This window comes from Artemia sp. Qi Xiang Cuo, chromosome 5 (assembly GCF_049724085.1).
Source record: "Artemia sp. Qi Xiang Cuo chromosome 5, ASM4972408v1, whole genome shotgun sequence".
Classification (NCBI taxonomy): domain Eukaryota; kingdom Metazoa; phylum Arthropoda; class Branchiopoda; order Anostraca; family Artemiidae; genus Artemia; species Artemia sp. Qi Xiang Cuo.
This window is the reverse complement of record NC_142798.1, coordinates 29,751,414-29,771,980: the sequence shown is the minus strand read 5'-3', so window position 1 is coordinate 29,771,980 and position 20,567 is coordinate 29,751,414. Positions and strand designations below refer to the sequence as shown.

The 20,567-nt window shown below is 33.8% G+C and overlaps 1 protein-coding gene and 1 non-coding gene across 2 annotated transcripts in view; both read right to left on the bottom strand.

Annotated features, from left to right (window-relative positions):
* The window catches only part of Gli (carboxyl ester lipase-like protein Gli), a 154,166-nt gene that overhangs the window by 34,853 nt on the left and 98,746 nt on the right, over positions 1 to 20,567 (bottom strand). The window contains exon 6 of the mRNA XM_089089480.1: positions 16,352 to 16,556. Coding sequence (XP_088945606.1) covers positions 16,352 to 16,556 — 205 coding nt within the window. The remainder of the gene's footprint in view (positions 1 to 16,351; positions 16,557 to 20,567) is intronic.
* LOC148952016 (U6 spliceosomal RNA) lies at positions 8,485 to 8,590 on the bottom strand. Its single transcript, XR_016141832.1, has one exon. It is a non-coding gene; the product is annotated as a U6 spliceosomal RNA (small nuclear RNA).

Here is a 20,567-nt window from a genome sequence, read left to right as displayed (position 1 = left end):
AACAAAAACTGTAAGCTAAAACTCATCTAAAACTCGAAACTCTTAACTAAATCTTAACCAAACTATAACTTAAAGTAAAACTATAATCTACGACTCTAAGCTAAAAATAAAAATTCTTTACTACAACTAGACTGTACTTTAACTCTGACTAAAACTCTATGTTAAGACTCTATGGTAAAACTCTAAACTCTTAATTAAAACTAAACTAAACTAAAACTCTAAATAAAACTAAGCTAAGACTCTAAGCTAAAAACTCTAAACTATTAACTAAAACTAAACCAAACTAAAACTCTAATAGAAACTCTAAGTCTAAGCCAAAACTCTAAATTAAAACTAAACTAAACTAGAACTTCAACAAAAACTCTAAACTAAGACTCTAAGCTAAAAACACTAAACTCATAACTAAAACTAAACTATACTAGAACTCTAACAAAAACTCTATGCTGAGACTCTAAGCTAAAATTCTATACTCTTAAGTAAAACTAAATGTAACTAAAACTCTAAGCTAAGTCTCTAAGGTAAAACTCCAAACTCTTAACTATAACTAAACTTAACTAGGACTCTAACAAAAAATCTAAGCCAAGACTCTAAGCTAAAACTCTAAACTCTTAACAAAAACTAAACTAGAACTCTAACAAAAACTCTAAGATAAGACTCTAAGATAAAACTCTAAAATCTTAAATAAAACTAAAATAGAACTCTAATTAAAACTCCAAGTATAAGCTAAAACTCTAAACTAAACTACAACTGCAACAAAAAAACACTAAACTAAGACTCTAAGCTAAAAGCTCTAAACTATTAACTAAAACTAAACTAAACTATAACTCTAAAAAAAAACCCTAAGATAAGAGTCTATTGTAAAACTCTAAAATATTAACTAAAATTAAAATAAACTAAAAATATAATATAAGAATCTAATATAAAAAATATAAAATATTAAAAAAAAATAAAATAAAATAGAAATATAACAAAAACTCTAAGCTAAGACTCTATGATAAAAAACTCTAAAATCTTAAATAAAAATAAATTAAACTAAAAATATAATCTAATACTATATTCTAAAACTCTAAAATCTTAACTATTACTCAACTAAACTTCAACTTTAACAAAAACTCTAAGCTAAGACTCTAAGCTAAAACTCTAAACTCTTAACTATAACAAAACTAAACTAGAACTTCGACAAAAACTATGCTAAGACTCTAGGCTAAAAACTCTAAACTCTTAACTAAAACTAAAGTAAACTAGAACTCTATCAAAAATTCTAAGCTAAGACTCTAGGCTAAAATTCTAAATTCATAACTAAAACTAAACTAAACTAGAACTCTAACTAAATGTCTAATCTATGACTCAAATGTAAAATACCAAACTCTTAACTAAACTAAACTAAAACTCTAACAAAAACTCTAAGTTAAGACTCTTAGATAAAACCTCCAAACTCTTAATTAAAACTAAACTAGACTAGAACTCTATGATAAGTCTCTAAGTTAAAACTCAAAATTATTAACTAAAAATAAACTTCACTAAAACTCTAACAAAGACTCTAAGCTAATACTCTAAGCCAAAACTCTAAAGTCCTAGCTATTACTAAACTACAATTCAACTCTAACAAAAAATATAAGATAATACTCTAATCTGAAAAACTAAACTATTTACTAAAACTAAAATAAACTAAAACTTCAGCAAAAACTCTAAGCTAACACTCTAAGCTAAAAACTCTAAGCTCTTAACTAAAACTAAAATAAACTAGAACTCTAACAAAAACTCTAAGCTAAGACTCTAAGGTAAAAACTCTAAACTCTTAACTAAAACTAATATAAACTATAACTCTAAATAAAACTATAAGCTAATACACGAGTGTAAAACACCAAACTCTTAACTAAAACTAAACTAAACAAGAACTCTAACAAAAACTCTAAGCTAAAACTCTAAGCTAAAAAACTCTAAACTCTTAACTAAAACTAAACTAAAACTGTATGCTAAGTCTCTAAGGTAAAACTCCAAACTCTTAACTATATGTAAACTAAACTAGAACTCTAACAAAAACTCTAAGCTAAGACTCTAAGCTAAAATTCTAAACTCTTAACTAAAACTAAACTAAAATAGAACTCTAACTAAAACTCTAAGCTAAGACTCTATGCTAAAAACTCTAAACTCTAAACTAAAAGTAAACTAGACTAGAACTCTAACTGAAACTCAATGTTAAAACGTCAAATTCTCAACTAAAATTAAACTAAACTTCAACTTTAACTAAAACTCTAAGCTAAGACTTTAAGCTAAAACACTAAAATATTAACTAAAACTAAACTAAACTAGAACTTCAATAAAAACTCTAAGCTAAAAACTCTAAACTCTTAACTAAACCTTAAGCAAACTATAGCTTTAAGTAAAACTCTAAGCTATGACTCTAAGCTAAAACTCTAAATTCTGAACTGTAACTAAAACTAAACTAAACTAGAACTCTAAGTAAAACTCTAAGCTAAGACTCTATGATAAAATCTAAACTCATAACTAAAACTAAACTAAACTATAACTATAACTGAAACTAAATGGTAAAAAATAGAACTCTTAACTAAAATTAAACTAAACTAGAACTCTAACAAAAAAAAACTCTAAACTCTTAACTAAAACTAAACTAAACTTCAATTCTAACAAAAACTCTAAGATAAGACTCTAAGCTAAAACTCTAAACTAAAACTAAACTATACTAGAACTTCAACATAAACTCTAAGCTAAGACTCTAAGCTAAAAACTCTAAATTCTTAACTAAAACTAAAATAAACTAGAACTCTAACAAAAACTCTAAGCTAAAACTCTAAACTCTTAAGTAAAACTCAAATCTAAATAAAAATCTAATAAAATAATAAAATGAAAAAATATAAACTATTAAATAAAAATAAAATAAAATAGAACTCTAACAAAGACTATGATCTAAGACCCTAATCTAAAAATCGAAACTCTAAACTGAAATCTAAACAAAATACAACTTACAGTAAAATTATAAGCTATGACTCTAAGCTAAAACTCTAAATTCTGAACTGTAACTAAACTAAACTAAACTAGAACTCTGAATAAAACTCTAAGCTAAGACTCTGAGCTAAAAACTCTAAACTCTTAACTAAAACGCAACTAAACTAGAACTCTAACAAAAACTCTAAGCTAAGACTCTAAGCTAAAAAAAACTCTAAACTATTAACTAAAACTAAACCAAACTAAAACTTTAAGCTAAGACTCTAAGCTAAAAACTCTAAATTCTTAACTAAAAGTAAACTAAACTAGAACTCTAACTGAAACTCAGAGGTAAAACATCAAATTCATAACTAAAATTAAACTAAACTTCAACTCTAACAAAAACTCTAAGCTGAGACTCTAAGCTAAAACTCTAAACTTTTAACTAAAACTAAACAAAACTAAAACTCTAAGTAAAATTATAAGCTATGACTCTAAGCTAAAACTCTAAATTCTGAACTGTAAATAAACTAAACTAAACTAGAACTCTGAATAAAACTCTAAGCTAAGACTCTAATCTAAAAACTCTAAACTATTAACTAAAACTAAACTAAACTAGAAATCTAACAAAAACTCTAAGCTAAGACTCTAAGCTAAAAAAAACTCTAAACTTTTAACTAAAACTAAACCAAACTAAAAATTTAAGCTAAGACTCGAATATAAAAACTATAAAATATTAAATAAAAATAAACTAAACTATAAATAAACCAAACTAAAAATTTAAGCTAAGACTTTAAGCTAAAAACTCTAAACTATTAACTAAAACTAAACTAAACTACAACTCTAAAAAAAACTCTAAGCTAAGAGTCTAAGCTAAAAAAAAACCTCTAAACTTTTAACTAAAACTAAACCAAACTAAAACTCTTAACCAAACTAAAACTCTAAGCTAAGTCTCTAAGGTAAAACTTCAAACTCTTCAAACCTATAACTAAGTTGTGGGTGAAAAGGATGGGTACTTCAATTTGTAAAATGGGTTTAGGACGGTCACTAAGAAAAGAACTTGTTCTGAAATGCCTTTTGAAAAGTATTGCTTGGTGTTGGGCATTCAAAAAGCTGTAAAGTAAAGTTGAGGGTGAAAAGGATGAGTACTTCAACCTGTAAAATTGGTTTAGAAGGGAACATTATGAAAAGAAGTTGCTCTGAAATGCCCTTTGAAAAGTATTGCTTGGTGTTGGAGCATTCAAAAAGCTGTAAAGTAAAGTTGTGGGTGTAAAGGATGGGTACTTCAATTTGTAAAATGGGTTTAGGAGGGATATTAAGAAAAGAACTTGTCCTGAAATGCGATTGAAAAGTATTGCTTGGTGTTGGAGCATTCAAAAATCAGTATAGTAAAGTTGTGGGTGAAAAGGATGGGTACTTCAACTTGTCAAATGGGTTTAGGATGGACATTAAGAAAATAACTTGTTCTGAAAAGATATAATAAAGCCATAAAAAAGTATTAAAAAATGGTGGCTCAGGGGCCTTTGGGGCACCGGGGGTCCTTTGGGGGTCTGGGGGGCCCTTTAGGACCGGGTGGCCCTTTGGGAGCTCAGTGGACCTTTGGGGACTGGGGAGGGCCTTTGGAGGACCCGGGGAGGGCCTTTGGGGGGCCCGGGGAGGGCCTTTGGGGGTCTGGGAAGGGCCTTTGGGGGTCTGGGGGCACTTGTGGGCCGATTGGTCCTTTGGGAGCCCGGTGGACCTTTGGGGACCGGTGGAGGGCCTTTGGGGGTCCGGGGGGTCCTTTGGGAGCCTGGTGGTCTTTTGGGAGCCCGGTGGACCTTTGGGGACCGGGGGGCTTCCTTCGGGGTTGGAGTGGGGTATGAGAAACCTTTGGGGTTGGGGTAGAGGACCTCACGACACTGTTAAAATACAACTTGTGTATTATGAGGACCACAGAGTTTTACCCTCAAATTCTCTTCTAAAATCATCTTTTAAATCATCTTTTAAAATGTCTCTAACTGTTTCGCCGAAATAATTCCCTAAAATAATAATTTGTTCTGAAAAGATATAATAAAGCCTTAAAAAATTATTAAAATGGAGGCTCAGGAGCCTTTGGGGTGCCGGGGGCCCTTTGGGAGCCCGGGGGACCTTTGAGGACGGGTGGCTTCCTTTGGGATGGGGGGGGGGGATCGGAACCCTTAGGGGTTGTGGTAGGGGACCACATAACACTGTTCAAATGGAACTTGTGTATTATAGCAACCACAGAGTTTCACACTCAAATCCTCTTTTAAAATTATATTTTAAATCATCTTTTAAACTGTCTCTAACTGTTTCGCCGAAATAATTCCATAACATGTCTAAAACGGTTTCGCCCAAATAATCCCTAAACGTAATATCAGTGTGTTTCTTTTGTTTTTGGCATCTCTGCGCTGACGCATTTCAAATTACTAAGAGACCTGATTCCCATGCTAAAACAATTCATCACTAAGATGTTTCTTGGAGAATTGTTTCCATGGCGTTTGGTTATTAATATCTTTTGGAGTTCGACCAGTAGAGTTGTTTCCGAGGCAAAGACATTAATGACTTGGATCTATTCCTGGAGAATCATTTCTAGGCGAAAATTTTTAGTCTGACAGATGATGTCATTGGTTGATTGATCTGTCAAGAAAGGGGAATTAATTTGTTGCTTCTAAGGGGAATTATTGATTCACGATAGGGGAATTGAGGTCGACAGTACAGGTGTTCCAAATTCCTGGACGGCATAACATTCGCCTCGAGCATGCACTTACAACAACAACAACATCGACCTTGACATTCGCTGAGAGCGTGCACTTACAACATCAACAACCTCGACACCTTTGAAAATTTAGGTCATTGACCCCATTAACCACGTGTTCTCCCTAGGGAGGCTATGCACAAATTTGGTGTTAAAAAAAGTTGTAGGTGGCAGCAGGGGTGAGGGACACGAGCTTTAGGGTCATCTCTACTAGTGTTATCTTAATACAGTCCCGAAAGAGGGGTTGTTTACATTTACATAGCAAAGAACATTCGGCCACACGTACTTTTCTTTCTGACATCATCATATAAAATGGATGATTGTAGAACTTTGAGGGGGAGGGCATTCCATCACAAAATAAAAGCTATTTAGCTGTTTTTGAAGGATAAATCGATTGAAGGACAGCTAACTGCCCTTTGTACCCTTACAGCCCCATTGATTATTGCACCAAAATTCAGAAATGGTAATTTTAATCAGAGTGGTTGCGATCCGTCCAGCGCCAGGGTCAAGTGGTTCAAATTTTCTAAATAGCCCATTTAGAACAGGGGCTTCAGAAACAATTTTAGTGAAAAAGTGGGCTTGTTGATATCAGGATCGTGCAGATTTACATATCTTATGTAATTGATGTGATAAAAAAAAATTGTTATCAATCACAATTGTTTATGTAATAAACATTGTTAATGGAAAAAGATTATTTGAATGTGAAAACACTGTACATTTTGGCGGTGGCCCAAAAGTAAAACACCCCAAACTATCATTTTCTAGGAAAATCTGGAAAAGCCCTTCTTATACTTATGATGTTATAAAAACCATATTGATGTAAGAAGAATTCCATTAAAACAAAGCAAAAAAAAATGTATTTCACTCAGTTCCCAAGCGCTTATGAGGATAAAAGGATTTGAATAAGTTCAAAACTCTAGTAGTTCCAGATGGCACTCGTCAATGTTATCTTAATACAGCCCCGAAAGAGGGGTTGTTTACATTTACTTAGCAAAGAACGTTCGGCCTCATGTACTTTTCTTGCTGACATCATCATATAAAATGGATGATTGTAGAACTTTGAGGGGGAGGGCATTCCATCACAAAATAAAAGCTATTTAGCTGTTTTTGAAGGATAAATCGATTGAAGGACAGCTAACTGCCCTTTGTACCCTTACAGCCCCATTGATTATTGCACCAAAATTCAGAAATGGTAATTTTTATCAGAGTGGTTGCGATCCGTCCAGCGCCAGGGTCAAGTGGTTCAAATTTTCTAAATAGCCCATTTAGAACAGGGGCTTCAGAAACAATTTTAGTGAAAAAGTGGACTTGTTGATATCAGGATCGTGCAGATTTACATATCTTATGTAATTGATGTGATAAAAAAAAAATTGTTATCAATCACAATTGTTTATGTAATAAACATTGTTAATGGAAAAAGATTATTTGAATGTGAAAACACTGTACATTTTGGCGGTGGCCCAAAAGTAAAACACCCCAAACTATCATTTTCTAGGAAAATCTGGAAAAGCCCTTCTTATACTTATGATGTTATAAAAACCATATTGATGTAAGAAGAATTCCATTAAAACAAAGCAAAAAAAATGTATTTCACTCAGTTCCCAAGCGCTTATGAGGATAAAAGGATTTGAATAAGTTCAAAACTCTAGTAGTTCCAGATGGCAGTCGTCAATGTTATCTTAATACAGCCCCGAAAGAGGGGTTGTTTACATTTACTTAGCAAAGAACGTTCGGCCTCATGTACTTTTCTTGCTGACATCATCATATAAAATGGATGATTGTAGAACTTTGAGGGGGAGGGCATTCCATCACAAAATAAAAGCTATTTAGCTGTTTTTGAAGGATAAATCGATTGAAGGACAGCTAACTGCCCTTTGTACCCTTACAGCCCCATTGATTATTGCACCAAAATTCAGAAATGGTAATTTTTATCAGAGTGGTTGCGATCCGTCCAGCGCCAGGGTCAAGTGGTTCAAATTTTCTAAATAGCCCATTTAGAACAGGGGCTTCAGAAACAATTTTAGTGAAAAAGTGGACTTGTTGATATCAGGATCGTGCAGATATTTTGGTCTTTTTTTTTCCTTTGTGTTTCTTTTGTGTATTCTGCTGTGTTTATTTAACTTTCTTGCGTTGTGTGATATCAAGTATAATAATTAACAACAGCTTTTTAATTGTCCAATGATGTAAAGTATCTCCTGACAAAAATCAGTCCAAAGCGCCACCACTGGTTTTTGCTATATCTTTTTCTGCATTGTCCTGTATTTTGTTATTCCTTCTTGTTAAAGAGACTCACCTTTTTCATTATTTATTTTTTTATAGTCATATTTACATTACGACGAAAGATTTAGCAATTTTTTTTTATAAAATATGCACTGAAGCAATATAATAAAACTAGAATATTGCAACTGTTATTGGTGCAGTAACTCAATTGGGGAGGAGGAGTTTTCCCCCTAGATTCCCCCCCCCAAATTTTTTGGCCTCCCCCTTAGATTTTGAAAAATTCCTATTTTTGCAATATTTAAAAATGCCTTTTGTTGTATGTCTTTGAAAAATGTAAAAAAAACGACAAATTGAACCACCTAGATTTTGAAAAATACATTTTGCTTCACTCCCTCCCTTAATTTTCGTGAATTGACGCCGCTGTATGGGCGGAATCGCCACACTGAGCATTGGCTCCAAAATCTAGAGTAAGAATTTAAACTGAATTTCGACATCGAATACATTTCGATTTTTTTACAGTCTTTGTAGACTAAAAAGAAACTGAAAAGTAAAACAAAGTAGTAAAAAATGTGGAACGCTTCATGATTTTGCGTGTCATCCTTGCGCAGGGGCCATGCTAATCTTCTCTGTATCGTTCCAATTTTAGTATATGTCCTCCTGAATGAGGACATTATGTGTTATACTAAATCGTGATATATATCTAGAAACAGTTGAAAACCTTTCATACTATTTTGGGCTATAAATTTTAATTTAATACGAGGGTTTACCTGAAAACAAAATTTCGAAAAGTGGAAAACTAACTCTATGTCATACAAAAGCTATATTGTGGATTGTCTTCTTTTTTTTCAAAACTTAGATATACAGCGGATCCCCTTAAACTAACTAACCGACATTCTAACTAACTAACTAACTAATTAAACTAACTAATTAACTACAAAGCTGAGAGACTAACTCTAACTAACTAACTAACTAACTAAATAAATCTAACTAACTAAACTATCAATTCAACATTCTGTTTTCTACTATCTTATTTGGTTTTCAACTGTTGAAAGATTTTTTTTATTGGATGCCTTTTATCCTTTTCTTTCTCTCTCTTACAAAATGTAAGGGGATAACCACTTCCAAAATTGTGTGTATCATGTGGTGCGTGCCATTCTTGGTGCAAGGAGGTGCTCGTGGCTGAGGTGTGCCTGAGTGTGGTTAAAGTGGGCTAGGTGTGGCGAAACAGGTGGCAGTCCTAAATATACACCAGGTTATGTAGAATGGGTAGGCTACCTCAGAAAATGAATCTTGACAAAGAATCTCAATACTTGAAATGAAAATGCATTAAAATGAAATGAAAATATTAGCGACTACAACTTTTGATTAAGATTTTTTTTTTAAAGAGTCACTGTTTTGGATTTAAACGTCATATAATCGAGGGGTTACGTACTTTTGGAAATCATGTACACCAGGTGGCGCGTGCCAAGTATAGCTGAACCATGCCAAGCGTTTTAGCAACCGTCCCAAGTGGGGTGGAACTGTGCGATACACGTGGCGTTCCGAGACTTACACCAGGTGGCGAGAAATGGGGCGACCCCTCTATATTAATCTACGGTAAAAGTGGTAAGCTATTGAAATGGAAAACCCGCCAAGTGGACGATACTGTCTGTACCTACTAAGAGTTAGATGCTAGCTGATATAGGAAGAGGGACAAGGCCAAATAAATAAAAGTTCCACAAGGAGAACTGGTTTAACCGAAAGCTCGATTTTCTAGAAAAGTATCATGCTTCTTATCAGAAAGTACTATATAAAAGTGTCACATTTTCACGTATGGAAAAATGGGGATTATTGGTATTAGGGAAGGAATAAAATACCCCCTGTCCTTGCTTTCTCTCCTAGCTGTCGATACCCATGGATACTAACTCTTTTTCGGCTAAGCTTCTCTAAGGTGATTTACTTGCTAATGCAAAAAAAGTCATTTTTCGAAATCTTAGTAATTTATTTTCTCTTGTTCTTCTTAGTTCTTGCTTGTCCATCCCTCCCATATTTCTACATTTATTCCCATCTAGTCCAAATTTTTGGCAAAAATATTTTTATTAATTTACTTAATGGCACAGAGGTTGATCGAACGTTGTTACTGACTATTTAAATTTACCTAAAGTTTAAATTGTAGTCGAACATAGTTCTCAAGTAGAAGAGCTAAAAACTTTGAAATTATTTCTATAAGTAGCATAAATAAAATTGTGTCATAAATTGAAAAACAAACAAAAACCACTTTTTTTTAACACTTTCCAAACATAAGTTTTTCAAAGAAAAGCGAAACTAAAGAGCTGCATTGAGACCTAAACGAGAATAAATAAAGTTATATATTAAGTCAAACACAGATGAGCAGAAATTACAATGAATAAATAATGTAACCTAAAACGAACAGAAATTAAAATGAATAATAAGCTCGAACTTAAAAATAACAGATACTACTATGAATGAATAAATGAAACATGTAACAAGCACAAACTAAAATAGATAATCAATTCAAATTCAAAACGAACAGAAATTGCCACAAAATAAAATTGGGACTGCCACCCACTAAATCCATAAAGGCTAGAGAATTGTTTAGGTATATTTACATATATATCTATATATATCTATATATATATATATAGACCCCGGCGCCGCGCCGGTGGATCGACCGAACACGGCCGCCGAGCGGCTCGGTCGAACGCCGCCGAAGTGTCATAACGCCGCCGGCGCGCCGCAGGCACACCGCCGCCGGCAGAGGCGGCGGCGTTCGGTCGACTTTAAATTATTTTTACGGCAGTTCTTTCTTGCGTCAACCGCAAAGTCGGAGCTTTTCCTTCTCGTGTGGTTTAGCATTTCGAAATTCCTGATTAGAAATCAAGCAGAGCTTGCAGTATCTCTGAACTTTCGGGTATTTCCCCTAAAATCTTTGCATCGCTCCGAAAAAAAATTGGGTTCCCCGAATCCCCGAAAATCACACACTCACGGTGCCACCCCTAGTAATTTATCATCAGTGACTGTCCCTGCCAAATATTACTGTGTATACCATAATTCTTCACTGCTCTGTTGTTCATTAATTTTCGTCTCTTTTGTTACTTTGCATAAAAACCAGATGGATGTAATATGCAATTGCAAATATTGCAATATACACAGTTCTTCATATGTTGACAAAGAAAAGTATCGTCTATTTGAAATGAGTTTAAATAATTTCGAATGCAGTATCTCAATCGCTATTTTTTACATCATTCTTAGTCAAGAATTTTAGTTTCAAGTTGAATGGAATTATAGAACACATTCACTACTATACAGCTTCAGCCTTTTGTTGGATTTTGAAATTGACAGCCGACAGATTGTTTCTACACCTGAATTGTAAGTTTGCAGATTTTTTTTTCGACTGTTTTTAGATAAGATTTTCTTAATGTTTAATACTCAATTATTGAACAGCTGATAGAAAATACAATATTCTTTCTGGAACATTATCGCCCCCCCCCCCCCAAAAAAAAACATCCTTCGGTTGAGACAAAATTTAGCAATAGACTAAGCTATGTACAAGGTTGGGGAATTAGAAATTAAAACAGAAATTGCACCAAAGACATGATTCACAAAAAAAATGTAAATTATTGCCTATAGGGGAGGGGGGTAGGGAGTTATGGTTTTTAAATGATAATACCTCATTTCTTTTTATTAGAAGCAGGGATGTCAAAAAGATAATTATTTTGTTCAATTAAATTTGAGGCAAAAAAATTATATCAAATTCCTGGAAAGACATTGAAGTATTTTGGTGGAACCAGGGCCCCCACTAGGATTGGTTCATTGTCTTGGCTATTTTGTTATTTGTCAAAGGCTAATGGCCTAATTTGGCTTTTGTGCGTGCTCCCTTTTATTTCGATTCTTTGGATCTTATGGAATGCCATGGCGAATCTATCACTCAGTTTTCCAATAATTTGAGGTATATCTGAATAATTTCGACATTTCTGTTGTTGTCTTTGTACCCCTTTACTCATAACCTCAATTTTTTTTTTCGACGAACACTAAGCTGTTTAACGTTATTTTGCGTGTTTGTTTGAACAATATAGTGACCTTGTTAATTATTCAGTAAATTATTTTTCTAATGAAAGCTGAGACGCTATCCTATCATGGTGGTATCCTGAGGGGGGGGGGGTGTGTGTAGGGAGGTATTATATTTAAATGCTAATAGCTCGAAATTTTATTTATTGAAAGCAGGGATCCCAAACAGTTCATTTTTTTAATTTAAAGCAGAGACGGCATCCTATCAAGGTGATAGCCAGAGGGGGAGGCGGCAAGTAAGCGATAATATTTAAATGATAATGCCTCGATTTTTTTTTTAAGCAGAGATGCCAAAAAGCTACTTATTTTTTTAAATTTAAAGCAGAGACGGTATCCTATCAAGATGGTATCCAGAAGGGGACATAGGGAGTTATTATATTTAAGTGATAGTACCTTGTTTTTTTTATTGAAAGCAGGGATGTCAAAAAGTCTAAAAGTTGACAAAATTAACAAGATTTTCGTGAGTTATACTTGATACAGCACTTGCATGGTTTTATCGTCCAAAGGGAAAGGGACATATGCGTCCAATCCGTTTTTTTTTTCCCTATTGATGAAACGGGTTTACTTTGAAAACATTCGTTCATATGTACCAGGCATATTCACACTAAAACGAATTGCTGTGACGAAAGCGATATCGACATCCCCACCTAACGTTGCGCTCGAGTAACAATGGCGCCCTTGGTCCAGTGCCCAAATTACATTAAAAGGCCAGGTCATAATAAAAGCTTTCAATTTGGGAGGTTCAAGGAGGAGTCTTTGACAGTCTTATGACCTCAGGGTACTAGATATTGTAACGTTATTACGTATCTTCAGTGGTTTAGAAAATTCGATCACCCCACAAATTATTACCAAAAATATGCACAAATGTAACATTTGGAATATTATAACACTTTTTTCAAAGCTTTGAAGAAAAGCAAAAAAGTCTAAATACCCCTAACTACGCTTGAAAGCTATTTAAAAAAGAAACTCTTTAGAGATTTCCATGGAAATGACCATAGCAAAACCTTTGAGCCTGGGTTGGGATCAAAGAGGAGTCTAAGTATTTTGACCACAAGTGACTTATTGTTGCGACTTTCTTAAATTTGGTAATTCTTGTGAGCATTTGGAAATCAAAGCTTAAACTGATACTAAGCGTCCAAACATTTTGCTTGGATTAAAAGTGACAAACTAGGATGAACATTTCAACATCTTCCTGGAGCTACTTCAGTCTGCATATTATTTCATTTAATTACACTTAAAACGGATGAGCTTTTCATTTTTTACCTAAGAAAATAGCTGGCACTTCATTTTTCTTCATAGCGAATAAACTATTAAGTGTTTTTTGTGTCATTGGAATTAAAGTGTTCTCATGTAAAGTGTTCATAATGTATTTTTCAATTTGATAAATTTAATCCTTTTAGATACAGTTTATAATTTGACCGATATTAGGTATTTATCAGTTTATAATTTGGAATGAATCCCCAAAAGAAAAAATGAAGAATATCCAAAAGAACAGCCATAAGCAATGATAAGGCAGCAGTTCAGCCTTAGTCTGCATGACATATTTTCTATAAATAAGCCAAAAAAAGATTTAAAATGCATTTTTTTAGATTGTTATTAAAAACTAGTTTTTAATAAAAGAAGTCTTCTTAGGAATCCAAAAGAGCAAAAAAAAAAAAAAAATTATATCAAAGTCGCCCATTTCAACTGTTTTAAATGTGACAAAACAGATATAGGCAAAGGGAATTATGAAAAAATTAAGCTTCTAAGTTCAAGGTTATATTCAAAGTTTTTACACAGATAACGGACGAATTTCGTGACACGGTATTTGAAATTTTATATGTAGCAGTGCTCAATGAAAAAAACAACTAATTTTGAAAATTATATATGCTAAGAATGTATAGCTAATACATAGTTCAACTACTCGTACTATGCAAGGGCTCTGAAATGCCACAGCCATTTCATTTCTACCATATTTCTATTTCTCTTGACGAATAACGATGAAGGCCAGTTTCCAGCCAGTGACTTGTGAATTTTTGAACTTTTGAATAGGCTTGAATCTGTTGTAAATTGAAGCTGTGATTTGAGAAAGACTGATGAAAACATTAATATTTGCGGTCAACATTGATCGCGCGGGGGGCGCGCCGCCGACATCTTACCGGCGGCGCGCCGCCGTCGTCTTACCGGCGGCGCGGCGTACTGTTTTTTACCCAGCCACCGCCGGTCTTCTCTCATCGGCGCGGCGCCGGGGTCTATATATTTATATATTTATATATATATATATATATATATATATATATATATATATATATATATATATATATATATATATATATATATATATATATATATATATATATATATATATATATATATATATATATATATATATATATATATATATATATATATATATATATATATATATATATATATATATATATATATATTATATATATATATATATATATATATATATATATATATATATATATATATATATATATATATATATATATATATATATATATATATATATATATATATATATATATATATATATATATATATATATATATATATATATATATATATATATATATATATATATATATATATATATATATATATATATATATATATATATATATATATATATATATATATATATATATATATATATATATATATATATATATATATATATATATATATATATATATATATATATATATATATATATATATATATATATGTATATATATATATATATATATATATATATATATATATATATATATATATATATATATATATATATATATATATATATATATATATATATATATATATAAACCATGTTTTTAGAAAAATCGATTTCCAGAATTTTTTTTATTAAATTAAGTCAATTTTCAATTTTCAAACTGCTAAATTTTCTCTTTTGGCGAACAAATTTTCACGAAACCATTTGAAACATGCTTTTCAAGAAATTAGATTTTCATGCCCCAATAATTTTAGACGTACGATTGCCAATGCAGCATTATGCCAAATTGCGAATTCCTCTCATACGACAAAATTGACCCCGATTTAAAAAGAAATAAGTTAGTCTTAATTCGAGCTCTGTATAGAGGCAGTTTTAGGGAAGAGATAGAAGGGGCACTTGTCCTGGGCGCAAACATTTTAGAGGCACATAATTCTAAACAAATAATCTACTAGTTACAATCATTTGGCAATTTTATTTTTATTAAAATAAAGTAGAGGATGTTAATCCTCTACTTTATGTAGAGGATTTAATCCTTAAAATAAAGTTGTTAAAATTTTGTTAATAGAAGAAAATCATGTTAAAATTTCGCCTGAAAATTTTTGGGAGACATGGAGGGGGCGCTAATCAAGACGTTGCCTCGTGCGCAAAAGAGAACAGAATCTCCACTGGCTTTATATGATAGAAAAATTTCAATGGGAAAATTAAAAATTATTTCTTCTCAAAATACAATTGGTGATCCTCATAATTTGTTTTTGTCACGCTCTTGGAAAACACACGTGTCTCGAAGGTTCATAAACACATTTTAGCGATTTTCGCAACAAAAAAAAAATAAATAAAGAAAATGAAAGTAGATGCAGGATATTTGCTGTCCATATGGGCTCCCAAACACCACTTACCATTAAAATGGGTTGGGATCATACCATCAAAAATCACCATTACCTACCATTTACATTATGCTGATACTACATAATTACAACAGTATTGAATTAACTAGTCTTCCAAACTGTAGGCTACAAAACAGATATGCTAATAACATGATTTCAATTGTAATTGATTTTTTCCCTTCCTTGAGTGACCGCGTAAAAATACAATTTTCCGCAATCACGACGAAGTTAAGTAATCGAATTATGAATTGAAAGCCTTGTCTTGAAAAGAACAACTGAATAATAATGATGTTAAAACCATTTGCAGTTTTTGTGCAATCAAAAAAGGAAAAGGAATTGCCGCAGTTTAGAACCCAAATATGCTTAAATTTTGTTCTTCGATCAAGGGATTGCTTAGTCCTTTAAATCTAAGAACTGTACAATTATATAGTGCCGAGGAAGTACTGGAAAGTGAACTTTTGCCATATATATGCAAAAATACACGTAATCAAGATGTGCAATGGGGTCTTTACATTGCCAATTGTATAAAAAAAAAAACACAAAGAAAGATGAACAGTTGCATCTTTATTCGTTTCAATCCCACGAAAAAAATCAACTCAAAAATGAGATACATGTAGCCAAATCTCCATTGATTTTAATCATTATAAATAGTGACTAAAAATAAAACACAAATGAGAACAGCTTCACCACTATTCAAACCAACCGTGATAAAAACGGAAACAAAAATCAACTCACAAATAAGATGTGCAGCTGCATCTCTATTCATTCCAACCATATAGTGCAAATCTGGGTTTAAATAATTGTACTTGATAAGATATTCAGGTGTCTCGGATAAAAATTTCCAGTCTTTCTCTTCCCATCCATGGTACCACGTGTCTCCAGGGAATCTTAGAATTTCGGTGTCTACAATTGGAGCCCATGCCCACATTCCAACATCAGGCTGTAAAAACAATAAATTCTTGGAACTGCATTCATATTTTTCGTGGGTAGGGGAGAGTGATCGTCTATGGTTTTTTTGCCGACACAGAAACGTACGCAGATTTTTTTTTTTTGGGGGGGGGGGGGTAAGTTATTTAATAATATAAAAAGAGGTGTTAGGAAAATGGGGGACATTTTTGAAGGAGGAGGGCACCAAGGTCCAACCCTCCTTGCGTATATCTCTAAGCTAAGATGCTTCATAAGTATGGCCTCTGAGCCTGCCCTCCCCCGCTCCTCCCAAAAAACTGAAATTCTGCCAAATTTATCGGCACTTCTTATACAACTTACATTTTTTTTATTACTGCCCCCCCCCCAAAAAAAAAACATTCCCACGTATATGTCTGTCTAGGTTCAAATTAGAAATAGTATAAGTCCTTTCTATTTAAATTATCCTCGATAAAAGAGGGCCATCCCTTCAATCCCCTATTCTTTACGTTATTTTTGGACTTTTTCCCGATACACAAAGAACGAATGCCTCAATGCAAGAGCAAGGTGAACAAAGAGTGTTTTTTTTTTTTTCTCACTAAACAAACCCCTAAAGAACCAAATTTTCAGTATAAATGTTTTGAAAGCCAAGAAAAGTAACACTCGCCATTACCAACTGGCTAAATTTATTGCGCACACAATTAGCATATCTTATATAACATAAAGGGAAAGGCAGAATATGACCCCTCCCCCACCAAAAAATATGTTTCTAAATAAGTTAGGTCAGCTAAATTCACCATTCTTACTGTTGCTGTGTGGAACAGTCCGAAACAAAACCAGAGTCAAATATGACTTCTTCATAAAACTTTAAAATCGAAATCCATGGAAATTACTTCTATGTTCTTGTTTCCCAAGATATTGTTTATTTTGAATGAACGACACTTTGACGAGATACTGCACCCCTGTAAAATTTTGACTTTGCAGATACAGTCATTTGATTGATAGCTACCAACTTGTTTGCATTATAATACCGCTAATGCTACCTACGTGCTACTACATATTTATACATATAATATTTACTTTGAAATTGTGTCAAACAGTTCGTGGCAACCAACTCTAAGTAAGAAAAAAAAAGGAATTTTGATACAATTAAAACATAAAAATAATTAGCCTTTTGTGCTGATTCGAATGTATAAAATTCACTAAGTTCAATGTTACCCATCAAAAGCTACGAGTCTGAGAAAGTTGGCTTGTTTTTCGAAAGAGAGGAGAGACATCCCAAAAAGTCTGGCGATTTTAATGAAAATCGCAACCATCAAATTCAGCATATCAGAGAACTCAAGAGGTTTTAAGCTTCTATCTACAAAAAAGTGGGATTCCTTTTTGCCAGAAAAAACGTTCAAGGATGCGCGTTAATTTTTATTATTTTTTGTTTGTTTTTTTTCAGAAGATCGCCCTAGAAGGTCTTAGAATGGTTCTAGAAGATCGGGAGTGGGTTCATTCAAGCTGAAATTGAAAGTTCTAGTGCACATATTGAGTGACCAAACAGATTGGAGGGCGACTAGCCTCCTTCCCTCACCCTTTCCCCCAAAGACATCAGTTCAAAATTGTGATGTAGTCATTTGGTTCAGCATAGTTCAAAGGTTCAATAACTATGCCTCTGGGGATGATATGGACCACCCACAGCCCCTGAGGAAGGGGCTGTAAGCTTTATCATTTGTCCTTTGTTTATAAATTAAATATAAAGGACAATTTTCCAACTGACAGTAAAGAGCAACATTAAAATTTAAAACGAACAGAAATTATTCCGTATATGAGTGGAGCTACCCCTTCCTCGGCCCTCTCTCTTTAAGCTAAAGTTTGATTTCTTTCCGAATTCTCTAAGAATGACTACTGACATAAAAGAACCTTTTCTCATTATTTTGAATATAGGTCACAAAGGAATTTTTTGTATTAATCCGGATTTGCACTTCTACGGATTTTCAGCCCGATTCACATCAAAAGAGCCAATGGCTAGTGGGTCACCCGTTACCTCAGAATCAAACAAAATAGCAGTAAGGGCGAACAGATCATCAGCGCTACCGAGCAGAACTGTAAAACGAAACTGGTGGTTTGGCATCTGACAACAGTGTCTAACATTCAACAATATCAGCATTTCTAGAAGCTTGCATAAAACTGGCAACACAGTATTTGGGTGATACGAGGAGCGTATATTAGCTGGCTTCCCTTTTTTCAGGATGGGCGGAAGCTGCCTTATACAGAAAACATCGGGTGCAATACCGACTACGAATATGATCTGGTATAATAATATTAACATTTCACACGGAAGACGAGTAGACCAACCATTCACAAGGTGAAGTGCAAATAAAACGTCAACTCCGCGCGGTTTTTCTTTTTCAGCCTAAAGGCATTTGTAGTTACACCTGAAAGAGATACGGAAAACACCAGAAAACTCGAGTTTGATAGCAAAGATTCAAGTTGTTCGCTATATGGTCTAGCTACACTGGGATTCGGGGCACTAAATTCCTCTCGTAAAGTAAGCTTACCAGTCATTTGGATCACTAGGCATGGATTTAGGCTTGTTTGGATGATCTTTCCCGCAGTCTTTCCATAAACACGGCTTGGATCATTAATTATTTTCAATGTATAGTCATTTTTTACATCGTGCGATGCTGCTTGAGGGCTTTCTCAAATTTACGTTTTGTGTGTACACGGAGACAATTCAACACACCGGATTTAGGACGGCCACTTTCCTTCCACACTGAGAACCAGAACTTAGCATCCTGACATGCTTAAACTGGCTCTTGATTCTTTGAGAACCCCAAGATTTTAGTACCTTCACAAATTTTCCTAACGGAAATAGCAGCCTTTTCTGCGACTAGTAGTGCGTGGGTGATTTCAGAACAGAAGGCATTAAGCTATGTTTTAGTTTCCTTGATATTCCTTTGCACGTTGGCTTTTTTTAGACTAAATGGTACGCTGATCTTCTGAAGCGTAGTGTCAAGCACTGTTCGGTAAAGCAGGAAGCCGTTCTTTCACGAATCTTTTATTTCATACCACTGTGAAGTACTTTAGGCGGTTGGAATACACCCATTAACACATATTTCAATTGGGATGTGGTAGGTGGAGTGACTTCCCACAAGCACGCTCACTGTACAACTCACGTTTAGTGTACATGCGACATGGTCAATATTTGAGAGTGAACCACTACTGTGTACGAACATGAAATGTTGGTGTTTTGGGAGCACACAATACCGACTTCCAAGTGCACTTAGGATCAGCTGGGACCGAGGAGACGAGTCTTTGACTAAATCATAGTTACAGTCTCCAATTATAATACATTCATGTTTTGACAACATAGTAGACTTGTGGTACTTTGCAAGAGCCCACACTGCTTTCGAGAAATCGGTTATCCAATTCTTCGTCACTGTAGTTTGTAGGAAGGTAGACATTAACGATCACAAGATTCCCAACCTTTACAGCCATAAAGTTTTCGGCAGCATGCAGACTCTCAGGATAAATAGAACTACATATGACTGCTAGTCCACCAGTGAGCCTTTCTCGTTGACGAGACTTAGCTGGTGGAAAATAAAATGTATGATTGTCTTAAACCTTGAGTACACTGAGGCTATCACTCGTCAGCAGGTGTTCTTGATTGCATAGAATATCGTTACGTCAGCATGGTTCTTCATTTACAAGGATTCTTTGAAACACACCTCCATCCATATCCCAAGACACAATTCTAGTATTTCCATTCTGTTCATTCACCGGAGCATTTTTGCTTTCCGACTTGCTTTTTCATCTCAGGGTATTGGAACGACTGACATGTACGTTTTATCGATTTACATGCTGCAGAGCCAATTGGTTTTGTGCAGGGGCTACTAGCATTCGACGCATGGCCTTGGACACCGCAACGTTGGACAAATCTGGGGAGCGGAACACACCCCTGAAACGTGACCAAATTTCGGAAAATTATAGCATCGTTTTGGGATTAAACAAATTTTTCCATCAATATATTCCGTGGAGACAAGTAACAGTTTTCTAAAAA